This window comes from Natrix helvetica (assembly GCF_964273705.1).
Source record: "Natrix helvetica genome assembly, chromosome: 4".
NCBI lineage: Eukaryota > Metazoa > Chordata > Lepidosauria > Squamata > Natricidae > Natrix > Natrix helvetica.
This window is the reverse complement of record NC_138550.1, coordinates 54,871,317-54,884,383: the sequence shown is the minus strand read 5'-3', so window position 1 is coordinate 54,884,383 and position 13,067 is coordinate 54,871,317. Positions and strand designations below refer to the sequence as shown.

The window sequence follows — 13,067 nt, the reverse complement described above, 5'->3', positions numbered from 1 at the left end:
TGAATTTGCAAGATTTTTTATGCTATAGGATCAGCCCGAGCAGTGAAAGGCTGGTTCTGGAAACCAAGATGATTTCAACTTCCACAATGTAATTTGTGTTTTTGCCCCCTAAGAGTAAGTTCCCCAAGTATATATTGCAAAGATTATGATTATATTAAAAATTGATGTAACACAGTAGCAATTATCTAGCCATTTACAAAGTCGCAAGCAACGAATAAAAATCTTTATGCTGATAATTCACTTACCAGTTTGTGAAATCTATGTCCACAATCCAGAACATGCAACAGATTTGAATTTAGCTCTTCATGACATATTACACATGGATCATTATCCTATGGAAAAATGCATTTGTCATTTCAAAACTACTTCAAAAATTATTGATTTGCTGTGCATTAATAGAAAATAAATACAGGCTCTCAAAAAAATTCCAAAAAGTAATGGCCATATCTAATATTTTACATGCATAAAAATCTCCGTGATCTGCTGTTGAAGTGGCAGACTTAAGTCAGTGTGTGATCTCCTGAAAGCAACTGATTCAGAAAGTCTGAACCAAATGGGCTGTTTGACTCAATTACCTTTTAAACAGAAATTTAGTTTAGCAGCATCAAAATAAAAATGTATCATTCTAATCCATGAGGCTTTCCAAAATTTATTTACTTAAGTCTAGAATAAACATTATAACCCAGTGTCAATAGATTAGAAAAAATATTTCATCCAGAGTTCCATACGTGAATTCTGCTCATTGAAGAGCATAGGAAAAGACACGGGTTCAGAGAACCAATGAAGATTATATCCTTCACAATTATATGGCTCCCCCATCCCAATTCATATAAAGTTATCTTTCATGCAACATATTATTTTTCTAATAACTATTTCATTTGTGGGGAAAAATAGTGCTATATCATTATTGTTCAGTTATTGATTAAAATTTATATGAGATGACGAAGGTGGGATCAAATGTGTCATTAGTATGGAATTGCTACGCTCCCACAAGAGACCCAAGTCCAGCCCCCTCTCCTTGAATTCCATCGACTCTTTATCTAGCACCAATTTGCCTTGACCATTAGATCACATTCTTGTGTATGGATAGCATGTAAAAAATGGAAGTGCTTTGAACTAAACTTCTGTTCCTGGTTATTTCCACTTGACAAAAACCTTTGAGAAAATTTCAATTCCAGTCTTTAATAAGATTTTGGAACCTCCCATGTCATATTGGTATGGAACAGTGTTCACTTTTACTCAATTCAACTCTGAAAAAAAATCTGAATTTTGAAAATTGATTAATTTAGCTCATTCTCTGATTTCTATGATATTAGACACTGCCTACATTTTGAAAACTATTCTAAGACTTTGAAAAGTAAAAAGCTTCTGTTTAAAATTTTTAAAGGGCTTTGGAAAGAATATATATGACATTTCTAAAATAACCCCAATTATCTAAGTGATTTAGCAAAACAATAGTTTTCATAGAAAACCTACAATGCCATCATTTGATTTTTTCCACTTTGATTTTGAAGTTTCACCAATATTTTTCCATGGCATCTGATTTGATTGAGTTGGAAGTCTAGTTTTATTTTTCTTTTCATTAGCAGCTTTAGATTTTGGTTTGCTTTGTACAAATGTCTTTAATACTTTTTGAGTATGACTTCCATTTTCTCCTGAAGTACAAGAGGATAACTTTTCATTTTTTCCAGAAGAGGAAAGAACCTTTAAAAACACAATGGAGAAGTATTAGTAATATATTTTTAATTTATACTTTATTTTTGCACTGTTTAGGCAGTTGACAAATATACTGTATGAATTAAAAATAAATGATTATTTGAAGCAAAAACAAAAATCAAACAAAAGAGAACATATCAGTAATAAGCATTCCAAAATAGCACCAAGATAAAAAAAGTCTAAGCAAAAACAAAAATCCCTCTGATAACACATACTGAATGCCAAATAAAAATGAAACATGAAAAACCTATACAGGTAGTCCTCAAGTTACAACAGTTCACTTAGTGACCATTCAAAGTTATAGCGGAATTGGAAAAAGTGACATGACCATTTTTCACACTTATGCCTGTTGCAGTATCCTCCTGGTCACAGGAACAAAATCCAGATGCTTGGCAACTGACTCATTTATCACGATTGCAGTGTCTTGGGGTCATGTGATCACCTGTGACCTTTTGACAAGTAAAGTCAATGAGGAAGCCAGATTCACTTAACAACCATATTACTAACTTAAGAACTTCAGTGTTTCACTTAACTGTGGCAAGAAAAGTTGTAAAATGGGGCAAAAGTCACAAATGTTTTACTTAACAGCAGAGACGTTGGGCTCAATTGTGGTTGTTAAGTCGTGGACTACCTGTATAACTTCCTTGAGAAGCTATTCAGAGTCTTTTGAGCTACAAGAGAAAAAGGCTTATTGTTCGCTTCTCTTTTGATATAAATGCGACTTAACTACAGAGACTCTCATACATATTTCAGAATGAATGATAACCTAACAACCTAATTTTTTCCCACCTTAGGTAGAACATGAATGAGTCCATTTAGATTTTCTTTTGTGAATTTATCAATAGCAATTATCAGTAGCATATATACCATAGTGTATCATATGTATTGTGTGGGGGTTTCTTGATAGCTACATAAACATTTTCTGGAAATTACCTTTCTTGTGTTTGGATGATCCAAGATAAATTCAGTTACCCTGTTCAGGTACTCATCTGTGCTCAACTTGTTTCTGTTTTTGACATTGACTTCTTTTATAAAATTTTCTAAATCTGAACTGCAGGAGAGAAGAAACTCAGGTATTCAGATATTTTGCGGGAAGATAAATACTGTACAAATATTTTAGAAAACCTGACTATCTAAAACTGAATTGCATTATATGGCCTGGCCCCATTAGTATTGTCAAGAATATATATATTTTTAAAAAGCCACTTACTATTTCTTTACCTTAAAGCATCCTAGAAACATTGAAAACTTAAGACATCCTCAGGTCTTTAGATAAAAAAAAGATTCCACTCTGAATTTAAGTGTTTCAACTCATCCCATGAATACTTAATTCCCACTCCTGTTTCAGAAGAATTTGTACAACAGGGTCACATATAACTGAACCCCAGGCAAAGGACTCTATATAATAATGATTTACTATACTGTTACTATTAAAAAAATATCCTAAGAATAGAATCTTAAGAAAAAAATAGAAACATGGTAATAAGCAGCATGGTACAGAAAGCACTGTCCAGAGATGCGTTGCTCCCGGTTCGGCCCAGATCAGGCGAACTGGTAGTAGCGGCAGCGGGTGGCTCCGCCCACCTGCCTGGACACTTCTGTGCATGTGCAGAAGCGTCACCCATCCAAGCGAATTGGTAGTAAAAAAATAGAAACCCACCACTAGCACCAAGTCTTGAATTTTGTGCCCATACTGAACCACAGTTCAAACCACCCAAAAATTTCAGGCATTAAAAATTGCTTAAGATAATGACAAGAAGAACCATTTCAAATTTTCTCTTAACTTTAAATCATATTAGGAAAAGCAAAAATAGTTAACTATTTCTAAAAATGTGTGCCAGAGTGCATTTAAATTATACATTGTACAATTCTAACTAGATTTTACACATACGCACAACATGATTTTTAACTACAGTGCGAGCTACGCATTTTTTTCTATTGTAGATATACCTTGTATGGTATGGAAATATAATTCTAAGTTGGTCAATGATATTTTCAGATAGCTTTCTGAGAATTGGCTTGTTTAGAATTGTAGCAGAGTCCAATTCTGCAGCTCCTGCTCGTTCCTCTAAAATGCTATGCAGTGGCTGGATATTCTGAAGACGTCTTCCTGAATTTCCTAGTGATTGAGGCAAGCATACATTATCAGAAAGTGAACTTTGTCTGCATTCAGCAGGCAGTTCTCCAATGTCTTTATCTGAAGGAGCCTCTGGATTTTTATTGCCAGTGTGAGTTTTAGCTTTGGAAGATAAGGAGTAATTGTCATTAACGTGTGAAAATGGAGCAGACAGGTGCGGAGCAGCAGCTGAACACATTATGATGGCTGGATCATTAATAGGAGACTTCTCAAGAGTTGCCTAAAGAGAAAAAATAGCACAAGATCAGATATGATGAGAAAGATATGATGAGATCAGATATGATGAGATCAGATATGATGAGAAAAAATATTCCAAGCATTCTAAAACTGTTTCTGCCACATCAAATAGCTGGAGATTGATGTTTGTATTTATTTATAATTTTAAAAACTGCCTCAGACGGTAGATGATACACAAACAGAGCAATAAGACAATTTAAGAAACAGCAATGGTTCCCAAATATTACAAAACTGAACAGTAAAAAGCAAAAAGAGTAAGCATAATTTGATGTCACCTGCTTTGCTCAGACAGTCATTTACTTATATGTGGCATTATATTTAGAACAATGCCTTACTTAGGGAAAAATAAGATTATCAGCCACTATCTACTCTGCATATGATTCAACATAGAAGAATATTAGCAGAACAGGGGCTGAGATTTTCTATCCAAATATTGTAACCTATCACAGTCTTTATTTCTGTTGAACAATGAATCTTATACTATCACAGCCTTATTTTAATTTCGATCTCTGGGCGTTCAAATGGTGTTTCATGGCAGCAATTTGGACAAAACGCTGAAGAATTCTCACAAATATACATGTCCCAGGATAATGATGCACAATCCAATCTGAGTTGGTACAACGATCAATGACTTAATAGCCAGTCGCCAACACCCTAATTAACAATTAAAAGCCACACAACCAGGCACCACATAAATATTACACATGGAGAGAAAGAAGTTTCCTGAGGATGGGCTCCAGCAAGAAAGCTTGGAAGACCAAAACTCTGGTCCTGGTGATTGACTCTGATTGGATCCTTAAGAATTTTTGGTTTATGCCACAGCCTTCCATTGCTCAAAACATAGCTGGTAATGCCATATACCCGTTTCTTGTTATTGTATATATTCCCACAGGAAAAAGAACTCTAGAGGCCCCAGTACATGAGGAAACTTCTCTGAAAAAATCTGAGCAAACTACAGAACTGTTTGAGCTTTTCTATGCTTCAACTGTGCAATTGTGATAATGCAGTGATCTGTTCATTTTGGATATAAAAATACTCATAAAATAACTTACTAGTGACAAACCAGTAGGTGGCTGAAGATCTGCAGTTTCTACTGGGGTGATACGATTTAGGAGATCACCATTTTTTACTGTATAAATCCTCTCTTCAAACTGAGTCTGTGGAAAAGAGATGAGACATCTTTAATATTCTTAGATCAGAATTTTCTATCAAGAGTAGACTTACTTAGCTGAAAACCCAAAATAAAATCTATCAGTAAAAACTATACAATGAACTCCTGACTCTTAGGCTAATTTCATAACACCTGGTTCCTAAATGATGTCATGACACATGCAAGGCTCTTTTTATTAGTTAAAAAAAAGAGAAATTAGTAACCTACAAAGTAAAGCACTAATCTCAACTCTTATTTATTATTATGATTAGGTTACGGAGTCTGTGAGATGTTTAGGATCTGAGATAGGCAGATATTGATGTTTCATGGTGTCAGAGGTATTTGTTTCAGGATGTAAGCTATTCTGACTAAAGCTGCCTTTTGCAATTGACTGCAAAACAAATATTGGTAAATTTGTCAATGCCAATGGTGTTCAAATGATGCTCCAGTTGTTTTGGGATTTGACCCAAGGTGCCGATGTTTCAAATATTTATATAGCCACACATATTATACTTACAACTCTGGCCAGAATACAAAACAGTAGAACCAACAAAAAAACCCAAACTAAAAATAAAATTGACAAAAACGCCACTGCATCCCAAGGCATCACTATGGTACACTATGAAGCTGTACTATAGCGTTATCCCATTTCAATACTTGCTGAAAAAGCCACCTCGTCAAGACCTCCTGGAAGGCAAGGAGAGTGGGAGCCTGCCAGATCACTGAAGAAGGGTTTCACAAGCAGAGGCAGGTACAGTGCATGCTTCCTAGGCTCCACTAGATGACAACATTTAAGAGGGGGGACATGGAGCAAACCCACTCTATCTCACCTGGTGGGACAGGCAGATACCCTCAGGGAGAGGAAGTCTTATACATAGCCTGGCCCTGTACCCTCTAAGGCTTTAAAAGTGATAACCAGGAATTTAAATTGTACTTAGAAAAAAACCGGATCCCATTGCAGCTTGTAGAGCAGTGGTGTAATTTGAGCAAAATATAGAACACCCATAACTGTGGCATTACTGCTACGTTCTGGGTGGTCTTCAATGGCAATCTGATGTAGAGTGCAATATAATAAACCAACCAGGAACTGACCAAACATGAATGACTATCAGCCTCCTAATCCAGGAATGCACACAAATGTCATACAAGATAGGTCTGCGCAACACTCCCTTGCTCCAGCCATGGCTGCTCCTTCTCCTCAAGCTGTGAGTCCAGAAAGACCTCAAAATTGTGTACCAGCTCTATCTGGGTTACTCAACCAAGAAGAGGGAAAATCCAGAGTTACTTTTGTCTTGTATGGGTTGACCTGAAGCCAATTTCTCCCCATCCAAATGCTTATTCCCTTCAGGAACTGAGTCAGTACTTGGCAAGCATCACTTGGTTGGTCAGGGGTGGAGATACACAACTGAATATCATCAGCATAAAGATATTGCACCACACCTCTTCAAGGTGCTCCATGGCACAGGACCTAGTTATTTGCGGGATCGTATCCTGCCCCATACATCCCTTCGGCCGATTCGCTCACACAGAGAGGGACTCCTCCGGGTGGCGTCCACTAGGCTGTGCCAGCGGGCGACGCCTAGGGGAAGGGCCTTCTCTGTGATGGGCCCGACCCTCTGGAATGACCTTCCCCCTGACATTAGAATGACTACGGACCTCCGCTCCTTCCGTCAGAAACTTAAAACCCACCTGTTTCAGCTAGCCGGCCTGGCCTAATTCCAGCTTTCCCACCTCAGTTTTATTTTTAAATTTTTATGATTGGTTTTATGGTCGAAGTTTTTAATTTTTATAAATTCGTACAGGGGCTATTTAATCTAATTTTAGCTATGTATACTATTATTTGTATGTTTTTTTTAATTTATACCTGTACACCGCTCCGAGTCCCTTCGGGGAGAGGGGGCGGCCTAGAAATCTAAATAAATAAATAAATAAATAAATAAATAAATAAATAAATAAATAAATAAATAAATAAATAAATAAATAAATAAATAAATAAATAAATAAATAAATAAATAACCACATCCAGCTGTCTCATGTAGATGAAACCATAGGATTATGAAAACGGTATTGTTCAAACAGATAAAATAAGCAATGCAGTATTAAGTAATTTTTGCAAGGAGCAAGTTTACACATATCAGGTATGTCTGGGCAGGTATCTGCATTACTCCTTCCTTTGTAAGCAGGATGACAAATACAGAAGCCAAACCGTATAGCTTCCAGTTATATCTGAAACAAGTTTATTCGTTTTCAGAAAACTCTTGATATTAAATCATGGTTCAAAGCAATTATAATAGGCTACTTCCTTGAAGCCATTGTTTCAGTCTTTGAAGAGGATGCTATGATTAATTGTGATTCCTGGTTTATTTTCCCATTTGTGTAAATGAAGGGGTGAAGAAACTACAGAGATATACAGAGCTTGTTTATATCTCCATTTTCTTACTTCAGATATGACTGCTCAACTATAGCACTACCAATACACAATAATGAATAAAAAGTATCACAAGAGACTTACCTCTATTTTTTTCTTTTCTTCTCCAATATTTGAAATAAATGACTCCCAAGAATCAATCTGTAATTTTGACTGAGGTGTTGCAGAATGACTGAAAATGGTATAATTTAATTTATGTAATTAATATGATATTAATTAATTTATAAACTTATATCCTGATTTTTCATAATTAAAAATGATTCTAACCATGAAATGACAATTTGGTAAGTCAAGCTATATAAGTACTGCTTAAAAAATTGAAATTTGATTTTTCCCCCCCTGCAAGCATCCTTTTCCAAATCATGTTTATGAGTTGAAACATAAAAAGTAGATGCTGAAATTATTTGAAAAGCAAGACTTTTTGAAAGAAAAAGAGTATCAAGGCTTTGTACTCTTAAGTTTAAAACAAAATAACAGAGCGTGGCCTAAGCAGAAAAAGAGAAAATGTTGAATTACTTGGATCAAGCGAAGAAAAAGCAATACAAACCCTAAAACCATGCTTTTGTCCTTCCAAGCATCAAAATGAGTTGTAACAGCTGTTGGATTTCAGAAAAAATGGCCAATACTAATGCTAATAAATATTTTATCAATTGACATATTCATTTCAGAGTAATAATTGTGCTAGCAACTATGACTTGCTGCCATAAGTTCAATGAAGCAAATAATCATATGGATACATGGTTCATATGACACATTTTTTTTCTGTTGCAACTGTAACAACATGAAATTTTAGTAAGAGATATGATTTGTTAGAAGAATTAGAATCTAATGCCAAAAGCTAATGGTGAGCTAAGTCATTGATGGCAGAGTTTCATCCCTTTTGAGACCATGGATTCTGTTAGTAAAAATCAAATTTCTAATCAAGAAGCAAGACTCTGAATGGTGGAAAATCAGTTGCATTCAAATTAAAGTGCTTTTTCACCATGGACACAATTGCAAAAACCCTGATTTATATTGCCATTCAGTATCCTTTCACAATAACCACATATGCAACATAATATTTATATTGTAAACAATACCTGGTCATGAATTTTAGATATTTAAGATTGGATTTGGCATTTGTTGATTTTCTGCTTAGTTTATAGAATTCTTTCTCTTTCCAGTTTTCAAGTACTGACACCTGAAATAATATTAATGTAAATCTAAGCACCAAGCTGGAGAAATATAGTCTATCACATTAACTTTGTAGAAAATAACTAATCACCAACACTTAATGATACTACTCTTTTTTATTACTGCAAATTGTAATCTTAAAAATATAACAGTATAAATATATTTGAAAAACCAAGATAGCAACAAACTAAAAACTAGAAGTTTACACTAAAGGTGTATGTGTGCTCTGAAACTTACTCTAAATTGTAACATTGTGACCCAAATGAAGGAGGAATGGACAGTTTGCCTCTTGCAACAGCCTTTACGCATGGTGAATACCAAATTTCAGCAAAAAAAACAGCTAGCTATATTTTAGATGGATGATTACAGTCATTTTCAATTATTGTAAAAATTGGAATTGTAGTTGTTTGCTCCTCTTCCCCTTAAAGTACCAAAAATATTTTTAAAGTTGTCTTGAAAACAGGCCAATTTATTACATTTAATTAGTATTTATCGGTGAGAATGGTAGATGTTGATTTGCCCATATGTAATTATCAATTCTCTCTTATTTCCCTCTTGAGTCAGTGTTGAGGGTTGCAGAAGCCAGTTGGATCTCCACGCACTGCATCAAGTAATATATTACAGTAATTTAGAGAGGCAGGAAGAAAAGCCATAACATTAAACCTCAACATTTTGTGAATTATTGTAAGTTTATTACAGAGACTTAATAAAATGTTTGTATCTGGCAGCTATTCTAACTCTGAAAAAGAGGAGAACTTCATGAGGAGGAGTAAGAATGCATGAGCAATGAGAAAAATGGTGTTTTTTCACTGAAAATGAGAGGAGAATTCTGAACTAGGGGAGGTTGCCCACAAAAAAGAAAAGGTATCAGGACTCACAAAAAGTCTAAAATGGAGAAAGTACCTGATGATGAAAAAATGGAGATGGAGGACACCTCTTACTGCCACAGAAGTTCAGCAGAAAGGAGGGAAAGATACACAGGATCCTTCCAAATGTATGGGAGAGGGGGAATGGAAAATGGAAGGGAGAGTTGTGAGGTTAAAATGGGGAACCAATAGCTCCTGGTCAAAGATGCCATTATGTCAAGATATAACAACTACTCGGCTTTAAGACCAACTAGCACTGGGACAACTATCCATTGGTTTGGAAGGATAGGAGGAAAAAGCCACAAATTTAAACCCAAAGACTACAAAATCATTTACATTTTTTCACTGTCAGTGGACAACCAACTCATATAGGGCTTCCTTTTTATCTACAATAAAGTTTTCAGCTGATCCAAGCTGCTTCTACCAAGTTTGGCCAAGATATTAAATAAAGCCATGAAAAATCATGAGATATGTGATTTGCTAATAAATCCTAGTGGGTAGAGTCCGACAACAGTATTACGTCAAGTATGTAAATTTTAGACAAACATGATAAAATATTAAGATAATAAAACAGTTTGTAGGAATCAGCAATATGTTCAAATAGCACCATATATTTTACCTCAGCTGCTATTGCTCTTTTAACACATTCTTGTTGACAATCCTGGGTTTTCTTTATAACTTCCTCCATTTTTATTTTTTCACATTCAAACCTATTGCTGTAAAGTAAAGTTAAAAACTATTAACATATGCTCAGATGTCTATGTGCCTGAATATCTGCAAAACAAAAATTAATTCAGCATACAATGAATATACACCGATAAAACTCTTGCATCAGAAAGCATTAACTAGCAAAACTGAATCACAGGGTAATTTTAAAAAAAATCAAAGTACGTCAAATGGACTAACTAACAATCAGTTCCCATGAGTCCCGTGAAATTGAAGTTTAGCAAATTTTATAAAACACTTTATGACATAAATGTTATAAAAATCATTTTATGCCATAATATAAAATGTCATAAAACATTTTCTGTCCTCATCTCCTAATGTTTGACTCTGCTATACAATTCAACATCAGCTACAAGGCAGATGCAGAGGAGAGGACGTTTCAATAGGGCTCTCCCATGAATTATGAAGGGAGGGGAAACAGCATAAGCTGATATTATATGTGGAAAGAAGAATGACCCAATGGGTCCTAGGTTGCCTAGTTATTTATAAGTAGCAACAAATAATTTTAGTTTAATTAAACACAGCAAATATGTTCAGCTTGATTTATAAAGTGCCTTTTCACTGTTAATTTTGGACAAGATTACAGTTTCTTCATTGTGGTCTTAACAATTGCGTTTTCCAGAAATTAATCCCTGAGTATTTAATAGACAGTATACATTTACCAAACCCATGAAACGATTTATGAAATATTGAGTTAAAGATTAAAGCAAATTTATGCCTACCTGATCTCCAGAAATTCATCCAAATATGCTTTGTACTGTTTATCCTTCTCATCAATAATTTTCATATATCTGTTTTATTACATAGAGATGTTTACAAACAAGCAATATCATATATATAGATATTGAATACAATATTTCTTAACTATATTACAATATTCAGGATTTTTCCCTTTCAGCCAAAATTCAACATTTAGATAACCAGATTATATCATAAACCATATAAGAAAATACACAGATCAGAACTGAATCATACAGAGTAATATTCAACAATATGAATTGTGTATGTTAACTAGCACTTTTCAGAGACAAATCAGTATACCTAAAAGAAAATCATTCAGCCTATTTTTGACAACATCATTAACTATGTCGGTATATACTAACATTAATAAAACTAATAAAGCAACTTATCCAATTGTTCTATAGATTGAGTTGGAGGTAGAATTACTAGCACAACAAACTTTTCTAGGATAAAGATATGAAGAAACAAGGAGCTTTTTGCAAGTTTTCAGTATTTTGCATGATAGAACATTGAAAATGTCTTAATATTTATTCAGCTAGAATACTATACCATTAAAGTGATTTGAGAATCAATTTTACTATAATGGTTAACCTGCTTGCCTAAAAACCAGGAGACTGTGAGTTCTAGACCTCCCTTATGCATAAAAATTGGCTGGAGGACTTAGGGCCAGTAACTCACCTCTCAAGGTTATTGTTGTGGGAAAAGGGAGCCACCAGAAGTATTAGATACGTTTGTGCCTTGAGTTGAGCAAAAACGTATGTATGCATGTGTGTTTGTACATGTTGTTCAAGGAGAACTTACAATATATCTTCAGCCATCATAGGCAGCTGAAGTCATGTGACCATGATTTATGACATTCCCTGCCACCTTCCCACAAGCAAAGTCAATGGGAAGCTGGCAGGAAGTTTCAGTCCAGAGAAGACTTCATTTTATGATCCAAGTGGTCCTCCCTTTAACCATAGTAACTAGTGGAATTGCCCTCACAAGTGATGTGGTCATGTGGTGTTCTGCTTTATGATCACATCACTTAGCAATGGCAATTCCAGCTGCAATTGCCATTATAACCCAAGGACCACCTATATTCAGAAATAAACTCTTTACAAAATATGTAAATCTAAAGTCTATTGTAATCCTAACTCTAACCTCTCACCACCTGAACATATTTTCATTTTCAGAATAAACTTACGTTTCATTGGTTTCTATCAGCTTTCTGACTTTTTGTTTTCCTGCTTTTAATCCTTCTTGTTTTTCTTTTTTTTCTTGTTGCCATTTTTTAAAGTTCACTTCTGCATCTTGATGAAACCAATCCAATTCTCTCTTGCTGAGCTGTAAAACAAAAAATATTTTCCCCCCATGCAACATAATAGAATGCTTTCTTAAAACAAAATATCCAAGTTTGAATTAAAAAAAACAGTGTTTAGGAATTATTTGGATTAAAAAGAAAACCATTGATATGTAAAATTATTATTGTACATCTGAAATTCTCTCTCTCTCTCTCTCTCTCTCTCTCTCTCTGTAAGCAAAGTGACTGTTTTTAGTCACTTTGCTGCATAACAAAAGAAATAACAACTCTTTTAAGTATCCGATTTTCAGGATAATAGAAACTATAGCACTTGTATACCGCTTCACAATGCTTTAGAGCCCTGTCTAAACTGTTTACAGAGTCAGCATATTGCCCCCAATAATCTAGGTCCTCATTTTACCGACCTCAGAAGGATGGAAGAATGAGTCAATCTTGAGCCGGTGAGAATCGAACAACTTGTAGCAGACAATCAACAGAAGTAGCCTGCAGTATTGTATTCTAACCACTGCACCACCACAGCTCATTGTAGTACATAGCTTAAGCAACTTTTTTTTCTTTTAAGATGTACATTAATAATTTAGTGTAATAAT

General features: G+C 34.7%; 1 protein-coding gene across 2 annotated transcripts in view; it reads right to left on the bottom strand.

Annotated features, from left to right (window-relative positions):
* TTC3 (tetratricopeptide repeat domain 3) overlaps positions 1-13,067 on the bottom strand; it is a 68,775-nt gene that overhangs the window by 2,406 nt on the left and 53,302 nt on the right. For both annotated transcript variants that reach the window (XM_081951304.1, XM_081951303.1), the window contains 10 exons: positions 12,361-12,500; positions 11,156-11,224; positions 10,327-10,423; positions 8,748-8,848; positions 7,753-7,840; positions 5,143-5,247; positions 3,667-4,073; positions 2,650-2,767; positions 1,477-1,704; positions 246-332 (listed from right to left, as the gene is read on the bottom strand). In XM_081951304.1, coding sequence (XP_081807430.1) covers positions 246-332; positions 1,477-1,704; positions 2,650-2,767; positions 3,667-4,073; positions 5,143-5,247; positions 7,753-7,840; positions 8,748-8,848; positions 10,327-10,423; positions 11,156-11,224; positions 12,361-12,500 — 1,440 coding nt within the window. The remainder of the gene's footprint in view (positions 1-245; positions 333-1,476; positions 1,705-2,649; positions 2,768-3,666; positions 4,074-5,142; positions 5,248-7,752; positions 7,841-8,747; positions 8,849-10,326; positions 10,424-11,155; positions 11,225-12,360; positions 12,501-13,067) is intronic.